Source organism: Vidua chalybeata, chromosome 25 (assembly GCF_026979565.1).
Source record: "Vidua chalybeata isolate OUT-0048 chromosome 25, bVidCha1 merged haplotype, whole genome shotgun sequence".
Taxonomy (NCBI): Eukaryota; Metazoa; Chordata; class Aves; order Passeriformes; family Viduidae; genus Vidua; species Vidua chalybeata.
The window spans coordinates 770,195-789,561 of record NC_071554.1 but is presented as its reverse complement, the minus strand read 5'-3'; the positions used below and the strand labels follow the sequence as shown (position 1 = coordinate 789,561).

At 46.7% G+C, this 19,367-nt stretch overlaps 2 protein-coding genes and 1 long non-coding RNA gene across 5 annotated transcripts in view; 1 reads left to right on the top strand and 2 right to left on the bottom strand.

Moving 5' to 3' along the window:
- Window positions 1–14,378, top strand: part of ZMYM4 (zinc finger MYM-type containing 4) — a 31,012-nt gene extending 16,634 nt beyond the window's left edge. For both annotated transcript variants that reach the window (XM_053964626.1, XM_053964625.1), the window contains 9 exons: window positions 330–383; window positions 500–679; window positions 1,201–1,295; window positions 1,427–1,598; window positions 3,249–3,400; window positions 4,698–4,809; window positions 5,879–6,127; window positions 6,990–7,119; window positions 9,036–14,378. In XM_053964626.1, the coding sequence (XP_053820601.1) occupies window positions 330–383; window positions 500–679; window positions 1,201–1,295; window positions 1,427–1,598; window positions 3,249–3,400; window positions 4,698–4,809; window positions 5,879–6,127; window positions 6,990–7,119; window positions 9,036–9,243 (1,352 nt within the window). In that variant the 3' untranslated portion in view covers window positions 9,244–14,378. The remainder of the gene's footprint in view (window positions 1–329; window positions 384–499; window positions 680–1,200; window positions 1,296–1,426; window positions 1,599–3,248; window positions 3,401–4,697; window positions 4,810–5,878; window positions 6,128–6,989; window positions 7,120–9,035) is intronic.
- Window positions 14,379–14,719: 341 nt separating this feature from the next.
- On the bottom strand, window positions 14,720–17,083 carry LOC128799848 (interferon alpha-inducible protein 27-like protein 2A). Of its 2 annotated transcripts, none has more exons than XM_053964664.1 (5): window positions 17,002–17,083; window positions 16,706–16,762; window positions 15,923–15,973; window positions 15,407–15,568; window positions 14,720–15,180 (listed from the first exon to the last, which is right to left on the bottom strand). In XM_053964664.1, the coding sequence occupies exons 2-5, from the start codon at window positions 16,707–16,709 to the stop codon at window positions 15,089–15,091; spliced, it is 309 nt and encodes a 102-aa protein (XP_053820639.1). In that variant the 5' UTR covers window positions 16,710–16,762; window positions 17,002–17,083; the 3' UTR covers window positions 14,720–15,088. The 2 variants fall into 2 exon arrangements, with proteins under 2 accessions (XP_053820639.1, XP_053820640.1); XM_053964665.1 differs by having other exon boundaries at window positions 17,032–17,076.
- A 550-nt stretch (window positions 17,084–17,633) lies between these two features.
- Window positions 17,634–19,367, bottom strand: LOC128799859 (uncharacterized). Its single transcript, XR_008434849.1, has 5 exons — window positions 19,260–19,367; window positions 18,965–19,020; window positions 18,659–18,718; window positions 18,318–18,392; window positions 17,634–17,866 (listed from the first exon to the last, which is right to left on the bottom strand). It is a non-coding gene; the product is annotated as an uncharacterized LOC128799859 (long non-coding RNA).

The following is a 19,367-nucleotide window of genomic DNA, read 5'->3' as shown; positions in this document are numbered from 1 at the left end:
TTTGTTAGAGAGTGACCAATCCATGTAATGAAAGTAAAACAAGCTGGAAAGAGATAAACAAAATATCCTACTGGTCTACAGATGACTCAAATAACAAACAGGGAGGGATGGAAGCCTTTGGAAAAGCAAACCTATGTTAGTTGTGATTTCTGCTCCCCTGCAATAGCATAACCAAGTAGAAAGCTGCTAGGAGAGCTCCAGTGGAGGAGAAGGCACAGCATGTGTGTTCATGTTATGACTAACACATAGGTTTTTGCTGTTCAAAGAATTTTGTATTAGTTGTGCAAACTGTCAGTCGTGTAGATACAGATTTCCTTCTTTTTCTAAAGGATCTCAAACATCCGAGCACGAGCTCTTCCTGGACCCCAAGATATTTGAGAAAGGTCAGTCAGATTTCTTTATTTTGCAAATGGATTTTGATCCTGCTGCATCTTTTCTTGCAAACTCCTGGTTCTGCCTTTCCTGTAGCACATGGTCCCTGTGGTCCCTCTCGTTGCAGACCAGGGCAGCACGTACAGTGGAGATCTGGAATCAGAAGCAGTGTCCACTCCACACAGCTGGGAGGAGGAGTTGAATCACTACGCCTTACGATCCAATGCCCTGCCAGAACCTGATCCAGAACTCAAGCAGTTCTCCAAAACTGATGTGGAACAGGACTTGGAGGCAGATTTCCCATCAGGTCAGTGTCATGTGGAGAAAAACTCGTTGTTTTATAAAACCACACATCATTTTCTGCATGCACATTGTCCCAGCAGCCTGCTTATGTGTTTTCATGTAGTGACAGTGGATGTTTAAAGCTGCAATAGTTGATCACATCTACAAAATAATACTATTTTTAGAATATTACTGCTGCCTTTAAAGACAGCACTCTGCAGAACCCCTGACAGGAGTAGCAGGAAGTTCTTGCTTACCTCCTTTGAATGCATCACTTCTGTATCCCTGGGTATAATCCATGTGGAGTGGCAGCTAAGCTCATGTTTGCCTGAATAAATGCACCCACTGTTTTGTCCTACTGAGAATTTACTATCTTTATACAGCAAGCACACAAATTGCTAACTTAGTCAAATGGCAGGATTACTTGAATATACAGGTGTGATTGTCAGCTGTGAGGTGTTCCATAGTATCTCAGTGACAGTGACACTTCTACCTGGGCTGCTAAATCACGTGATTAAACTCTTCATGGTGTTGATTTGACTTCAGACTCATTTGACCCTCTCAGTAAAGGACCGGGTTTACATTCACGTTCACGGGCAAGACGGAGACACAGGGATGGCTTCCCACAGCCAAAAAGAAGGGTAAGGAAGTACTTCTGGAACACAAACCCCTTACATTTTGAAATAACCACATTATGTACCCTCATCTAACCACCCATGGATGAGGAGCTGATGAAGTGCTGCTTTGTTTGGATGTCTTTGCTTGCCTGTAGGGACGGAAGAAGTCTGTAGTTGCTGTGGAGCCCCGGAGTCTGATGCAGGGCTCCTACCCCGGCTGCTCTGTTTCTGGGATGACCCTCAAATACATGTATGGGGTAAATGCCTGGAAAAACTGGGTCCAATGGAAAAATGCACAGGAGGAACAAGGGGACCTGAAGTTTTCAGGTAAATTTGTCTCTCAGTAGAAACAGAAATACTTAGTTTAAGAGCACTTGGCTTGATTCATTGTTCAAGTAAAAATTAGGGTTAGATACCACTGAGTTTTGCAATGCCCATTAATAGAGAACAGATTTTATAGAATTTTGTCTTGCATCTTTCCATGCATATAAAATTCATAGCTATTGCATTCTAAATTCATCTGTTTCCTTTAAAAAAAAGTCTCTAAAGCATTAGAAATCTCCACTTTGCCTTCCTTTGCACGCAGTAGTTCTTCATTTGTAGCACAGATGCTTTATGCAGCTGCAGAGCTTTTCTGAGCTATTATAGAACCATGAAATTACAGATCTATCAGGCCATAATTCTAAGTTGACAACACCAACTTGGCCCCATCCATTTTATCTGTAGCTGGCACATTCCCAAAGTATTTGTTGGTCAGCAGAAATGTGTGCTGTAAAAAAACTGTGTGATCCAACATCAAAATCTTAACACCTCATTTCTAGGCTTCACAGCTGGAAAGAAACATTTCAAAAGTCTCCATTCTGTGCTGCAACCTGCCTGAATCTAACTTTATTGCACCTTATGTCTCACAGTGGTGATAGCTAATGACAATTAAATACAATTTTGTTTATTTTTCCGATGATGAATTATTTTATTTTTCTACAAAAGCCCTCCAGAACTGGGATTTGGCAGTGTCTAACTCCCCTTTTCCCTGGTCTCAGATCTTATATCATTGCACTGAGTTTTGTGGGCAAATTTTCAGAATCAAGCCAAGAATTTAAATTAGGAATAGAATTGAGCCCTTTGGGAGTGGTGGAGAAGAGAGCAAACCATAATAAATACTTCTGCAATTTAAAGAACTAAGCATGGCAGGACTTTGATAAGAAAGACTCGCAAAGGGAAAAACTCTTGTTAGGATGAGATCAGCTTTTTCATCTCTTACTTGGAATTTTTGTTGTCACTCCATGAGAACAGATGGGGTTTATTTCCCAGAAGAGGAACATTCACTTGAGTTACTATGTTTTCTTCTTGAGGCCAAGGAAGTAAATATTACAGTCATTTCCAGGAAACTGTGCCCAGAAAGAGTCCCTGCTTATTCCCAAGCAGGCATTTCCTGGTAATTTCATTGCAGATCATTTGATCAATCAATTCCTGCTTGTGCTGCTTCCCTTTCCAAACCCCCTGCACGTCCCATTGAACTCTTCCTTCCTTCTTCCTTTAAGAAGTGGGATATGCTGCACTCAACTCATGGCCAGAAGTGCTCAGGGTCTTTCTCTGACTCTGGTGAGTCTCTCACTCCCCTGAGTCCATCTGGAGTGGTGAAACCCATTTATCAGCCCCAGGCTGCCTTAAGCTCGTTGCAGCCATTGCTGTCCCAAATTTTGGGTTCAGCAGATTCCCAAACATTTACATGTCTGGCCTCTAAATTCCTGCAGCCTCCACTGTAACATTTATACTGATTGCACATGCAACTGATCTGGGTTTTATTGGCCAAATCATTCAGTTCTCAGGCAACAGATAGGAAGGGGTTCACCCTTTAGTCATACAGGGTAATTAATGTATGAGACAGAAATTTAGGAGTTCTGCCTACATGAAATAATAAGGAATTTGGGAAGAGTTAATGTGCTGCATTTATTTTTCTAATTTCCTCGACCCCAGTTCATCCTGTGAAGCTCAAGGAGGACATTCTCTCATGCACATTTGCTGAGCTGAGTTTTGGCTTGTGCCAGTTTATTCAAGAGGTGCGGAGACCAAACGGAGAAAAATACGACCCTGACAGCATCTTATACTTGTGCCTTGGAATTCAGCAGGTAACTCTGGGACTTAGGGCACTGCTGAGAACATGCAGAACTTGCTCTGGTTACTTATGGGACATCCACAGTCCCACAGAGCAGCTTGGGCTTTTTAGAGGAGGCAAGAATGTCTCTTTTTTGTGTTTCATTGTTTGCCTTAGTCCTATATATGACCCATTTTTCTGGGCTTTCTTAAAATCACAGTGACCAAATCCTTCTGTCCTTATACAAATGTGGTGTTGGGGCTGAGTGTTTCTACCCAGACACAAGTACTTGAGTTTGGAACTTTTTTGATAATTTTTCATGTTTAGGAAAGATAGAAAAAGCTTTAGGAAAGCTTTAGAAAAGCTCCTCAGAAATCCTTGGTTTAAGATGGAATGGTTTAGATGTAAAATAATTGCACAGTGCTCTTCCAATATATAACTTCATGTGGAAGAGGTTGCCCAGGAAGGATTCTCAGTGCCAAGACAGATACCTGTTGTGTGGGCAATATTTACAGGGAAAATACATTAGGAATAACTGCATTGTAATTAGTGACTACTAAGAATAATGTAGTTATTACCAACCTTGCAGCAGTAGCAGTACAAATCCTGAATAATGCTAATTTGTGGTTAAAACTCAGTGTTCAGTGCATTTCTGTTTCCTTTAGAACAGCCTGCTTGATCCTGTTCTGAAACAGTCATTTTGAGATAAAGAGTCAGCAGCTATTTTGACATAAAACCTATTTAATTAGACATAGAATTATCTTAATTTTTTTTCCTTGCTATGCTTGGACAAAGTGTAGAAAGAGTTAAAATTCAAAGTGCCATTGATAAGTTCTAGGAGTATCAGGGATTTTTGACTTACTTATTGATACAAACTCCTGACTTTTAGAAAACTTTTTTAAACTGCTCCTTGAAAAGTTCAAGGAACTTTTCTTCCTTGGTGCTGCAAGTTGAGCAATTTCAGCAGCCCGTGTCTCTTGTCAGGAGGTATTAACATGTAAAGTTCATTTCAACAGAAAAAATCTCAATTACTATTCTGGTTTTTGTAGGCAGACTCTTTCAAAAATATTAAGAGGGAGATGATTTTGCAGAAAACAGCTCTAGAACTTGAAATATTAACCACAGTTCTTGCCTAGATATCTCCTTTCATACTGGAGTGGTCCTGGTCCCTGCAGAAAATTTGATTTGCTGTTTTATTGGAGATTTCACCAAAGTGTTTGGCCCTATAAGACACTGGGACATAGGAAAGGGAAAGAATTTGATGTGCTGTATCTTCTCTACAATGTTTTATAATCATAAACTGTTTGTCTTCCTGGTTTTTTCTCTTGTAGTACCTGTTTGAGAATGGTAGAATAGATAACATTTTCACCGAGCCCTATTCCAGGTTTATGATTGAACTTACAAAACTTTTGAAAATCTGGGAACCTACAATTCTTCCAAATGGTAGGACAATTCTCTTGTTTTATGTAGCTGCATGACAAAGCTGTATCATAAATTAATGTTTTCTCAGGGCCAGGAAGAGAACGTGATCTGAGGCTCTCACATTAGTCTCCCCTCTCTACACCGTGGGTTTTATGTCTGTTTCTACCAGTTATGATTGCACTTAAATGTATCTTTGCCTCTGATCAATCCTTGGAAAGAAAGGATTCCCATTCTGGCACTCAACACATAAGTTTTCTTCTTCCCTCAGGTTTTAGCTCTTTTTTTAAATACAAGTAGCCAGAATTTAATACTGTATTTGAGATGAGGTACTGCACAATCTGTGTACAGTTGCACTGATAGTTCCCTATTAGTACTGGAAATACTCCTGGTGAGTTTGGGGATCACATTAGCAAGTCATTGGAATCTTGTCTCAACTCCAAATTAAGACTTCCCAAATTCTGCAGATACTTTATATTGGTTTTCAAGCCTGATTATGTGGTTTATAGAGCTGGACACCAGCCCTATGAGCACACAACATCTTTAGAGTATCAGTGAAATTTGAATGATGTTGGCAACTCCACAACTGCCTTTTCATTTAGAAAAATGAATTTTTTATTTAATACAGAAATAATCCAATTACCTATAGTTTGCTGCACACAGTGATATTTTTTTACAACAAATTTCTTCTAAGCCCCCACATCTCCCTTCCCTAAATTGGGATAATCACAATGGGCTATTTATACATAAAATGGTCCATTTGAAACTCATACTTCATGTTGTAGGAATTACACATTGTTGCAGTTGGCTGACTGTGGTTTAATACAGTGAAATTAGAACTTAGTGAGAATCTGCTGGTGTCTGCAGTTCCTTTTTATCCTTCTCTTCAGGTATTGGAAGATCATGCTGTTGCACAGCTTGGTTCTCCAAGCTCCCTCTTATGTTTGCCCATGCACTATTCTGGTTTTATTGGATTACAGTTGATGATAGGCGTGAATTTGATTTGATCTGTGGTTCATAAATAGAGGTTAGCTGAAAGAGGATTTATATGCATAAATAACTATTTTCTTTTTTCTTTGCCCATCCTTTGTAGGTTATATGTTCTCAAGAATTGAAGAGGAACACTTGTGGGAATGTAAGCAGCTGGGTGCATATTCCCCCATCGTTTTGTTGAACACCCTTCTGTTCTTCAACACCAAATACTTCCAACTAAAGAATGTCAGTGAGCACCTGAAACTGTCCTTTGCCCATGTTATGAGGCGCACCCGAACTCTGAAGTATAATACTAAGATGACATATTTACGTTTTTTCCCACCCTTTCAAAAACAAGAGGTAGAATCAGGTGAGTGCTCTCTGATTATTAGTGTTTGGGCAGTCACATTTGTGTGGTCTGAATTACAGAATCAGAGAATTCTGTGATTTTGTATTGTCTGCTTCTCTTTTAAAAAAGACTGGGGAGAAATATGTTATGCAGGAAGCAGAGCTAAGCATATGCTGTTATCCTGAATACATTTGCAGTATTTTTCACTGCTTTAAGGAGAAATTCTCAAAGAGCCAAGGCACCCAGGAAAAAAACTTACAAAGGTGTCACAGATTTGGCTGCAAATTTGTTTAATAGTAGTTCATAACATCTTGCATAAAGCTCTATTAATACTGCAGGAGTTAAAGGCCTTTCCTGAAGTCCTTTTCTCAGCACTTCATAATCTTGGGTTTTGCAGGTCCAGACCTTTATTGTGCCTTTTTAATTCCCATATCTGCCTCTGAGTGCAAGCCCCATATTGTTGCTCTCCACTGGGGCTGCCTGGTCTGTTCCCCACACAGACCCAGGACAAAGACACACAGATTTTTGTTCTCAGTTAATTTTGGCACTTGGGAAAGGGAAGTCTTTGATCCTTTTGGCTTCTTCAGTTCATAGTTCCAGTGCATTACATGAATTCATATTTAATAAGTAGAATTGTATCCTCCATGTTTACCTGCTAGTTCTTGTGGGTTTTCTAGATGAGGAATGGGCTGTGGACCTGGCTTGTAGGATGTGCAGATCACACCAGGTGACCATGTTAGGATGGTGACATGTGACAGAACCAGTTCAAGGAGTGGGTTTGGGTGATGCAGTCACCACTGGGTGCTGGGCTGACACACCAGGCCTTGTTTCTGAAGGTGCTGCTTTTCACTGAACTTCTGTGATGCCATTTTTGTGTATCCAGATAAATTATCAGTAGGCAAAAGGAAACGCAGTGAAGATGAGGAGGTTCCAACAGCAGTGGAAATGGCTGAAAACACAGATAATCCCCTCCGGTGTCCAGTCCGACTTTATGAATTTTACTTATCAAAATGGTAAGTGACAGAACTTGAGTTTTGGTCTGTGTGTAGACTAGAATAGGCATTTGGGCAAGGAGCCCACTCAGACCTTCTGTGCCTGTGCTGTGGTTCCTCTCCCCAGTTCCCAATCCCTCAGTGGGAGCAGAACAGGAATTCCAACAGCAGCACTGCTGTGAGACCCCCAAACAGTTTTTGTTTTTTTTGTTTTTTTGTTACTGGTGTTAAGAACAGAGTTACAGAGAGAGATGTATTCTTTAAATAAATAAATTCTTTGATATAAATGTGGGACATTACTACAGAGCCTGTCGCTGTTGAGCAGGACAGGAACAGAGAACTCCAGATCAGAAGGCAAAGAAAATGAACTCTGATTTATTTCAAATGTACCCCTCTATACACAGAGAACATCGAGAAGACTAATTTCATTGCTCTTAGAGTGAAAACATGTCACACCTTGGTGTGCAGTGAATGACACACTGTGGCAGAACATATCTATAAACATGTGAATAACAAGATAGATTAGAGAATTATTTACATTCTTTCCCAACTGTTTCCCAGGCTCTTGCCTGGTTAGAAAACCTTTCTCTTTCTCTCTGACTGAGCTGAGAATATCCACAAGTGCCCGTGGCATTCTCATCTCCCTTAATTCCCATACACCATCCTTGTTGTGAGGAGATTGTAATTAATACCCAAGGAACATTATGTTCCTTGTGAAAGAGTGTAAAGAAGAGTGAATTAGGTAAAACTCCTGATAAATTTTGCCTGCTGAGTTGTGAGATTAACTTCTGTTTAGGAGTTAGGAAGGAGACTATAGCAAGGACAGAGATATAAATAATTTTTCTCTCCTGTTTCTATATAAACTTCAGTTAGATCCTTGAGCAGGTGGAAGATGATGTTCTTCTCTCTTCAAAGGAAAAACACATATAAAATGAAACAGCATCTCATTAGTGTCAGCTGAAACTCAGATAAATCACCCTCAGAAATGTACTGAGCTTACTACCAATATCCCATTACTGAGGCAGAGACAGGCATGCAGCTGTCCAGACTCTTTCTCTCCCTCTTCTTATCATCCTTGTCTTCACTGGCACATTATTAGAATCTTTTAGTTGTTCTTGGGCTGGGAAAGCATTTTCATGCTCCCCATCATATTTCATAGCTGAGCCTCAGCAGTGGTGCAGGCAACAGGACAAATTCCCTTTGCTATTTTGGTGTGATTATCCCAAAACCAGGCAGGAGGGATCCTGGCTCTAGAGACTTAGAATCCTACCAGAGCCTGAAAGCTGCCTTGGAGTCAGTCAGGCTTTCAAGCAGATGGGCTTAGCATTGCAGCATGGCCAGGCAAGCTGGGATTTAGTTTTATTCACTCTTAAACAGCACCTTAGAATCATTTAGGTTCAAAAAACCCTCTAAGCTCATCAAATTCAGCTGTTCCCCCAGCACTGCCAAGGGCACTACAACCCATGTCCCCAAGTGCCACATCCACATGGCTGTTGAATCCCTCCAGGGACAGGGACTCCACCCCTGCCCTGGGCAGCAGTGCCAGGGCTGGACAACCCTTTCAGTGAAGAAATTTTCACTTATATCCAGTCTAAGCCTTGAGGCCATTTCCACTTGTCCACATTATGCAGCAATTCTGGAATCCCAGAACCAGTTTCACTCAGAGATTGCATGTGAAATGCATTTATCATTCTGCCATTAATTGGATGACACTAAAGAACCTCTGCTGTGAAGTTTACTTTGATTTTCTTTGTTTCTTTATAAGCAACTGATCCTGAGTGACCTGGAAACAACTTAACTGTTCCCTGCTAGGAAGGGGGAGACAGTGTTGCCGTGCCAATGTAACTTTGATTTCTTTGCTGACACTCTCTTAAACTTTTGGTAAGATTGTAAATGCAGCCCGACGTTCCTAAACCTTGTTTGCTTTGTGTTGGCAGCTCGGAAAGCGTGAAGCAGAGGAGTGATGTGTTCTACCTGCAGCCCGAGCGCTCCTGTGTTCCCAACAGCCCCATATGGTATTCCACATTGCCAATAGACCCAGGAACCTTGGACATCATGTTAACAAGGATTCTTATGGTGAGGGAGGTACACGAAGAACTTGCCAAAGTCAAATCAGAGGACTCTGATATTGAGTTATCAGACTAACTGCAGTGGGGTATTTTCCTTTGAATACACATCAGAAGCACCAAAATGTGAATACGTCCAGCCTTTGGAAAATGTGTATCAAAAAAAGCCAAGATAATGTCACCTACAGGCAGATTTTGTACCACAGTGGATGTACAAACTGGAACTGGAAGGAAGCAAGCTGTGTAAGCTGCAAGTCCCAACGTCCTGCAGCACCGATCAATGCTCAGAACAAATCCAAGTTGAACTCACCCATTGGATTGGTGCATAAATCCTTTATCTGTTTAGGATTTTTAAAAGTTGTGAGATTTTTTTAAGGAAAATGGTTGTGTAAAATCTACCCTCACACTGGTGGGCATGGAGAGCTAGATTGTGGCTCAGGTGACTTCCCAGCCTGCTGGCTGGCAGCCCTTGCTGCCAAGGAACGCGTGGAGATCCTTGAGCTCTTCGAGAGGATACGAGAGAAAGGGGTGAGGTTTAGACAAACAGACACTTCTGTTATAAATACACCTACACCTACACTTTTATAATTTTTTTTTTTTTTGGAAACTGGGATCAAATGGTAGGAAGGCAGGAGCCACTGGCCATCCCAATGGACAACTCTGGCTGCTGTTAACTGGTCACACGAGGCCGGACTCCAGCTCCCGCTCCGGGTTCGCGCCAGCTCTAGCTGTGTTGGAAGAGGTGCTGTAGGTCAAACTTCCGAGTGACCTTTGGGGAATGTCCAGGAGGGGATGTCCTGGGCTCTGTGCAGAATTCCTTTCCCAGCCCAGTAGCTCTGCAGTCTGTCCATATAACCCAGCAAATACTGTGGTGCACGGAAAGTTCATTTCCCTTAAGGCAGCTTTCCTTTCTCCTCTTTCCCTACTCCTATGGTTTTGATTATTTTGTAAAGCAAATCTAGAGAGGGCTTTGTCATTTCAAACAGGAATACACACACACTCTTTCCACCTTTGCAACATGGGCAGTGTTGTACAAAGGATGCAGTATTACTTCTGACAACAGAACTGTGGTAGAAAATGACCATGTGTGTTTTTATCCCGCCCCACCCAAAGAGATTTAGTCATAGTGTTGGAAATCGAAAGAGATTTTTTTTTTTTAAGGCTTGGCTGTTACTGAGTCTTTTGGAAGAGAAAAGCTCCCATGTGGTGTTTGGAGGACAGGACTTTATCAGATACTGTCTGTATCTCTGTTTTCTCAAGCTCAAGGTGTGTGTTTCTGGTGACCAGTGGTCACAAATTCATTGGAAACCCAAGCTATTTTTGAAGAGGAGAATTGTATTGTTTTTATCTAGCTCTGGTCAGTTATCCATCTTCTGTAACAAGGGTCTGATATTTGAGCTTGTCACTAAAATTTCAAGAGATGAAAATCAACAGCCTTGAATAATATTTCAGGTTTTTTGTTTTGTTTTGGTTGGTTGTTTTTTTTTATTATTATTTTTTTAGCAGTTACAAAAGTAATTTAACAAAAATAAAATCAGAAAGTAGTCTATTGACGTTGTGTACTCGGTAGTCCTGTCCCTGCCTGTAACAGATTTCACTGATGTATTTTTTAATACAGAAAATTATGTGAAAAGTAAAACCTGCCCCTGATTCTGTCTGACCAAAGCCCATCTGTGTCTGTCATTTCTGAGCAAAGGTTCTGCTTTCTCCATGGCCTGGCATTCCCAGGGGAGATGTTTTGGCCACTCCTCAGCACAGGGATGCTCCTGCAGGCTCAATTCTTGCTCCATGAACACCAACCTGCCCCTCCCCATTGTTACATTGAATAGTGAAATTGCAGGCAGAGTGGATTGGATTGGGAAGCTTCAGGGAAAACAAAATCATGCTGGAAAGATCAGTTTTGTAGGGGATTAAGAATGTCTGAGGTGTGCATGCTGCTCACAGGAGTGCCCAGAGCCTCGGTGGCCGTGGCACAGGGGAGGCTCCAGGAATTCCTGTGTCTCCTGGGCAGCTGCTGGGGGTTTTCCCTCCTTCCCTGACCCCCCTGGGAATGAGCAAGGCAGCAGTGAGGACAGGATGGGGGTGGTGTGAAAAATAATCCCAAAGTTGAGTGTTCCTTAATAGCAGTTAACAGAAATATTCCCATAGAATAACACAGGATATTTGTACCTTATAAGAAACACTTTTCTTCCTCTGAACATCCTCACTGTTTCTTGTCTGGGAACACTTTCATTGAGGTCAATTTTTTGCAGGCATTTAGAATGAAAGATTGTCTCAGCAAGGCAAGTGAAATCACTTTAACTTTCACAGGCTGAGAGCAGAGTTGTTAAACATTGTGTAAACTCCTTTGGTGTGGTGACTGTGACATGACAAAGATTTCAGTGCAGTTCCATGGTAATAATTAACACAGTAAGTAGTTTTAGTTTCTATTTCACTCCTGCTTGGAGGCCCTTTGGCTGCTTTTCCCAGGGTCTGCCTGGGCTGGTTTTGCCTCAACTCAAGTCCACACTGATAACACAAGAAGGATTACCTTGAAGGATTAAAGTATATAAAAATTATACACACAGGCTCAAAGTTCTGAACACAAGCTTCTTTGTAATCAACATTTCTGACTGCTGAGCACACAAGATTTATTGAAATAGTCTTTTAAACAAAGAAAATCAACTGTGTCCTGCTGAATCCTAGATTTAACTGGGCTGGAAAAGACCTTTAAGGTCATTGAGTCCACCCTGAGAGCTAACACCAGCTTTTAACCAGACCATGGCACTGAGTGCCACATCCAGTCTTTTCTTAAACTGTAGTTTCAGTGTGGATAGAGAAGCAATAAAGATGGATGTGAGAAAGAAAAATGGAAAACTTCCTGCTACCAGGGTTCCAGCAGCTCCCAGTGCAGGAGGTGCTCGGTGCAAACCTGCTGCTCCATCCTGGCCTCACTTCACTAAAGAAGGGAGCTGGGGGCACACTGAAGGCCACAGAACTAGGTGCAAAAGGAAGTTAAATTACCTTGGGAATTACTCTGCCAACTACTGCTAAAAAAAAATCCCAGGATTTCTCTGGAATAGTTTCCAACTCCTCGGAGACTTAAAACAGCAGCAAAGTCCTCATCACGTGTCCCAAGCTGTGCTGCTGCTTCAGTGCCAGGGCTCACAGAGGTGACTCAGAGGAAAGTGCAGTAAAGTCATTGGGTTTTTGGTAACAATCTCAGTAACTCCCCAGTCCCCTGAGCAGCAGTTTCTCTGTTGCCTTAACAACCAAAAAACCCAGAACAAATGCCCGTGCACCCAATGCTTACTGTGCTCGTAAACCTGGCATGGCTGGAACTTTGCTCCCATCAGCACAACAGGTTCCTCCCCAATCTTCCTTGACCTGTTGTTCTTTTTAAACATTCCAAAGACAAAACAAAGATTTGCTGCCTTCATTAAAGAGCTGCTCCCTGGCAGTACTTCTCCCTGTAGTACTTCTGATATGATATGTAAGAGATAAGTTTTGAGCCCTTGAGCTCCCAAGCATTAACTGTTGGGGTTTGTTTTTTCTTTTTTTTTACCTGTGTATGAGCATCAAAAGTATGTAAAAATCACTGAGCATTGCTGAGGAGAAAGGCTAGAAAGAGTTTTGGGAGCACTGAAATGGGTGTGTTGTGCCTCTGAGAGCTGCAGGTCTTGTCTCATGTTGCCAGAGTTTCACTCCTGCAATGGGTGATGTGACAGAGGGGTCCCCACGGGATCCCCCCCTTTGCCTTACAGGGAAATCCCTTTGGTCCAGCACCACAGAGCTGGGCAGGTAGGACTGACTCTGCTTTTGCATCTTCCCCAAGAGGAAACAATTGGTTTGGAAATGACGTGGGGGTCAAATGGTTTTGCACAATATTGCTGTGTTTGTTAGGAAGTTGACCCCAACCCTTTTTTAGGTGGATTTTTTTAAACTAAGGAAAAAAAATCACTCAGTCTGACCACTGGCACCAACTTCTTCCAGCAGCAGAGCTATAAGAACTTGCCTTTTTATCTTCAGTTTCCTCACCACAATCCCAAGGAGCATTCCAGAAGTTTTCTGTTGTGTTGTGCTTTCAGAGTGAAAAATTTTGGACATGCCAGGAAGAGCAAGTGGCAGAAGAGCTGTTGCAAGATTCTGGGAATGTGCTTTGGGGAGGCAGGTCATTGATGGGACATGGCAAAACACTCATATAAATATTAAGTCCCTAAGATTCATGGTTTTATATTGCAAATATCTCACAGAGGAGGTCCTTGGTGTTCAGCCACTGGCACCAGTTCTGATTCTGCTCCAGGGAGTGTCACACAGATGCAGAATGGTTTTTAAAGTCATAAAGGCTCAAAAGAACTTGGGCAGCTTGGATTCCTCTAGCCACAGAACTGAAATGTCCTTTGGACATCACATTGCCTAAGCTGATGGATTTTCAGCAGACATTCAGCTTTTATTAAAGAAACAAGACCTGGGATACCTGACTTTCACCTGCCAGGTGGGAGAAGGGAATTTATGACAATGAAGCAGTGAAGTTAGACAGAGCTTTACACCCCAAATCTTAAAATTAATCCCAAAATGAAAATTTTGATCTTGGAAGATCCAAGTGGATGTGGGCAGCACAAGCCACACACCTCAGCTTTGTTGCCTTCATTCTTAGTCAGCCTTTGGATATGTCAACAGAGGGGCTTGGGCCTCTGAGTGCTGGGCTTTTTATCCTCTCTTTTGCATATTTATGGCACAAACAGCCAGAACAATTCGCAAAGGTCTTTTTGACCTGCTGGGAGGCAGGCTGCAGCTTTGGAGAGAAGGGTGAGGGTGATGGCACCTGAACTTTCTCCCCAGCTAAGCCACGGACTGATCCCCCAGCCCCAGCACACACTCCCTGTCACTCCTGAGGATCGATGACACCTCATGTCTTGTCCCTTCCAGTCTGTACCCTCTGTAAATTGGCCAGTCTTTCCTACCTCGTTTGGGCATTATGAGGCAGAATTTGCAGCCCCATGGTGAAAGGTGCTATATAACTGCAAAGTGTTACTTCAGAAGATGTAACCAGGTCACCAGTGCATCATAACCTATATGAAACAGACATTTTCTAATACGAGAATTTATAGAGTTCAATGTATGGTATTCATAAGTGAATTATTGAGACCCTCAAAAGAGTTCTTGTTTCAATCGTATCTGTACTCTGGAAAAGTGATTAAAAACCTTTAACCTTAATAAAAGACTGCATCCATCCTCCTTTCCTCTATGATGTTGGAATCTAAAAGTACACAGTTTAAAAGCAAAATCTCACGGATTTCATATGGGATGGACTCACTAGTTTCTAAACCACAGTTAAAATTGCAGCTGATCACCTGCACAGCAACACCTGATGGTTTCCACCTGGTGTTCCCACTCACACTGGGTTTTGTTGCCCTGGCATGGGCTGTAACTGCTCACCTGCCCCAAACTGGGTGCAGGGGAACTGGGGGCACCATCAGCGAGCAGGTCAGTCCTGGGGACTGAACATCCCCTGTGCTCTGTCACCCTCTAATGCCACCATCACCCGAGAGCTGCAGCCACACAGAAACACCATCTCTGCTGCAAGCCAAGCACGTTTATTGGCTTCAGGGAAATCTCTGCTCACAAGAACACAAAGCTTTTAAAAGGGGAGTCAAAGCCCTGAAGGGTCTGTGGGGCTTTCCCAGCACCTGACATTGTGCATGGCAAAGACTTGGGATCAAGCACCTGCTTGGCTTCTGTTGGTTGCTTGTCTGGAGTTGTCTCCTCCTCATATTTATCATCCATATTTATATCACCCAGGGGTTTTTTTGGGTGTGGGGTTTTTTTTGGGTTTTTTTGTTTTGTTTTGTTTTTTGGTTTTTTTTGGTTTTTTTGGTTTTTTTTTTTTGGGTTTATCACTTGGATTTTTATCCTTTTTTGGGTTTGTCACTTGGAGGTTTCTTTCACCTGGACAGCCAGTCACCGCTTGCTGCACCAGCTGAGCCCAGGGCAGCTGTCAGTCCAACTTTGGCACCAAGAGAGAGACCTGCAGCTCCTGCAAAGACAAATCAAGATGTGAACTCCCAGGAGCATCGAGGCTGCCTGCTGAGGGACTGAGCACTGGGCACAGCCAGCCAAGGACTCCTCCTGGGCAGGGAGAGCCCAGAGAGCTCGGAGCAGCTCAGACCAGTGGGGAATTTAAAGGGCTGCTTTGCTTCTAGAGCCAGCCCATGTTCCCTGCCGTGGAAACGAAGCCCAGCTGCCCTGCCCTCCCCACTCACCGATGGACTGCAGCACGGCCACGGCGCTGCCGGCCGCCACTCCGCCGCCGTTGGCGATGGCAGCTGCCGACATCATCTTGGCAGCGACGGAGCCAGCGGCGATGCCGGCCCCTGTGAAGCCCAGCGCGCCGATGCACACCGGGAGGCCAATCAGTGCCAGTCCTGCCGGGAGGACAGAGCGGCTTTAGGGTGTGCCCTGTGACCCGCATCTCCCCCTGCCACCGGCACCGGCCTCCCAAAAGCGCCCAGGGACCAGAGGGGGAGCGAGGGCTGGGGGTGCAGGGATGGGGGCACCCATGGGCGGCAGGAGAGGGACAGTGTGCAGGGCTGCAGCAGCGGGGGCAGGCAGAATTCCAGGCAGTGGCCAGAGCTGACCCTCCTCCTCCCGCCTGCACCGCAGCTCTCCCCAGCCCTGGTACTTGAAACCCCCAGCCCAGCCCAGCCCAGCCCCCAGGACCAGGCGGGGCTGGGACCGGGCAGTGAACCCGAGCTGTTCATCCAGTGCCAGACCCTCACCTACTCCCACGGTGGCTCCAATGACAGCTCCAATGCCATTCCCATTCTTCCCTGAGAAAGAAAATGGCAGCAGGGCAGGGTGGACATGAGCACAGACAGCAAAGCTCCCCGGAGCAGTGCTGAGCACTCTGTGCCAGGCAGAGCAAAATCTCAGAGCGAGCAGCAGCTCCTCCAGCCGCCCCCGGCCTTCATCTGCCTCTGGCCCCTGAAGGCCCCTGGGAAGAGGCCACTGGTGGGGTGGCTCCCCCTGCCCCCCCAAGGCTGGGGGAAAAAGGGAGAAGGGGCACACCCCAGAATGCCCACCCACCCCAGAATGCCCACCCACCCTGTCCTGCCCTACCCACTGCACCCTCCAACCCGGAACAGCACAGGACACACGGCAGGCGTCAGCCCAATCTGTCACCTGCACTGCCCATATGGCCCCTGGGCCCACAGCCACCCCTGAGCACGGATTTAGAGCCGTGGCCAAGCCACGTGTGCCTCGGACCCAGAGCCCCTCCGTGGCTGCAGGATGCTCAAGCTGGTGTTTTTGAGGGAGGCTGCCTTTTGTGGTTAATGGGAGGCTCCAGGCTCAAAGGTTTGGGCTGTGGGGTCACCTGGAAAGGTGCACTCCACTAAGGGTCTCCCCAGACTGTGCTAGAGCACAGACTCCCTGAGCACACCCAGCCCCTTTCTGCCTCTGACCAGTGCTACCAGTGGACACAGGAGTTCTTGCCACAGAGCAGTCACCTCAGAGCCCCTGTGCCCCCTCGTCTGTCCCACTGCACGAGCCACCCAACTTACCCATGGTGGGCTGGGCAGGAGAGAGAGCTGCGATGAGTCTGCTCTAATCCCGGTCCCCTGGGAATGGTGAACAAGATTTTCTTCCGTGGTCAGCAGGTGAGGTCAGCGGGGCTTTGTTGCCCCGCACGGTCGCCCCCAGCCACCCCTCTCCCACCCAGGAGACCCCGGCCCCCTCCCCTCACAAGAAGAGACCCCCCCTGCCCGGCCCAGGGCTCGGTGGCTGCTTCGCAGCGAGATGAGCATCCCCCCGTTCCTGTGCCCCCCTCAGGGAAAGGGAGCCGTCCCCAAACACCCACCGTGGGACAGCGGCACCTCACGCCACCAACCTCTTGTGAGTCTGCTGTGCTCTGAGGGACCAAGGGCTGCCGGAAAGATCGAGCCGGGGGCGTGCCTGGTCAGCTGATTTCCGAGAAATTCTGAAGCCGTTCGCTCAATTTCGCTCTCTCCTTAGCTCTTGATGTTGCTGCCTCTGCTAGAGCAGGGCTGTGGCTCTCCCGTCCTCGGGGTCGCACCCTGGGGGTGTCCCCGCAGGGAGCCCTTTCCCCCCAACACCTCGGGCGGGAGCTGCGGGAGCTGAGGGGAAGGACGCCCCGGGCTGGGGGCTCCTCAGGCCTGTCCCAAGCTCCCCTGTCCCAGCCCAAATCAGAGTGGGTGTCCTGAGCCCGAGGCTGCAGAGATGCACCCACTTCAGCCCTGGGGCTCTGCCGGCCCTGCAGTGCAGTCCATGCTGCCCTGAGCATTTGCTGGAGCAGTGCCGGGGTCCCAGGGACTGCCAGGCCTCAGTGGGAGCAGCCCCTCGCTGTGCAGGGGGACAGGGAGCAAGGCTGCAAACACTGCCTGCTGCAATCCCTTCCTGGAGCACGGCAAATCCCCAGGGGTGGGGCAGGTACCTGAGCCACGACGCACACCAAGCACCACCACACAGACATGCTGGCACTGTTCATTTATTGCTCAACATGATTAATTTTGAGTAAAATGAATCCAAACTGCTTAAAGCGGAAGCTGTGGGAAGGATTTGAGTTTCCAGCATCTGCCGTTTGAAGATGAATAAGGGTGCATGGAAGGAAGGAATCTTGCTTTTGTTCCCTTGCATGGATCATGGAGAATCATTATGCAACCAGTTGCTGCTCGAAGGGCAGAGTCAGACCATTTATACTGCCCCTGCAAAGACAGAAGGGTGATGTTCCAGGAGCTTCACGCTGCCTGCTGAGGGACAAGCATGAGGCAGGGACATGACTTCTCCTGGGCAGGAGAGGCAAGGGCCTCTATGGACTGTGCCAGGCAGTTGGCCTGCAGTGAGCTCTGCTCCCTTAGCACATCCAGCCCCTTTCTGCCCTCCCTTTCTGCCTCTGACCAGTGCTGCCAATGGACATGGGAGTTTTTGACACAGAGCACTCACCTGCCTGCGCAGCCCCTGATGCCCTCAGCCCTGACCCCTACCCCAGCAGGTCCTGGCTCTTCCCACCACGTTGGGATTGATCCCTTTCCCACAGTTTGGGGGAGACTGGAACCAGTGAGGAGTTAAAGAACTGGTTTGGCTTTAGAGCAAGCACAGGGCACAAGCCCATGCTCCCTGCCAGCACAGCCCATCTCCACTGCCCTCCCCACTTACCGACCATGAAAGCGAAGGCAGCAGCCTTGGCCGTGGTAACCCCCATGGCGGCCACTGGCGCACCACTTGCCACGGCTGCAGGGAGGACAGAGCGGCGTTAGGGTGTGCCCTGTGACCCACATCTCCCCCTGCCACCAGCACCAGAACTGCCCTGCCAAAAAGCACCCAGGGACCAGAGCGGGGAGCGAGGGCTGGGGGCGCAGGGATGGGGGCACCCATGGGCGGCAGGAGAGGGACAGTGTGCAGGGCTGCAGCAGCGGGGGCAGGCAGAATTCCAGGCAGTGGCCAGAGCTGACGCTTCCCCCCCAGCAGCACCACCAGCAAAGCCGAGCGCTGCTCACCTATTAATACAGCTCCAATGACAAGTCCCACGAGGAATGCAAAGCCAATGTATTTGCAATCTAAGAAGGAAAGAGGCACAAGGGCAGGAGTTGGGCACTAAAGCTCCTCCAGGCTGGAGCCCAGTGCCCTGTGCTGGGCAGGGCCGGGTCCCTCTGGCAGCAGCAGCTCTCCCAGCACTGCCCTCCTTCAGCCCTGCAGACACCCGGGAGGAGAGGGGAGAAGGGGCAGACCCCAGGCTCCCTGTGCCCCCCCATCTGTCCCACTGCAGGTCCCGTATCCCCCGCCCCACAAGCCACCCAACTTACCCATGGTGGGCTGGGCAGGAGAGAGAGCTGCGATGAGTCTGCTCTAATCCCAGTCCCTTGGGAAGCAAGAATAGGATTTTTTCCGTGGTCAGCAGGTGAGGTCAGCGGGGCTTTGTTGCCCCGCACGGTCGCCCCCAGCCACCCCTCTCCCACCCAGGAGACCCCGGCCCCCTCCCCTCACAAGAAGAGACCCCCCCTGCCCGGCCCAGGGCTCGGTGGCTGCTTCGCAGCGAGATGAGCATCCCCCCGTTCCTGTGCCCCCCTCAGGGAAAGGGAGCCGTCCCCAAACACCCACCGTGGGACAGCGGCACCTCACGCCACCAACCTCTTGTGAATCTGCTGTGCTCTGAGGGGAAAGGGTGGAGGCAGGAAATGTCCTTCCAAACAGGGGTTGGTCAGCTAA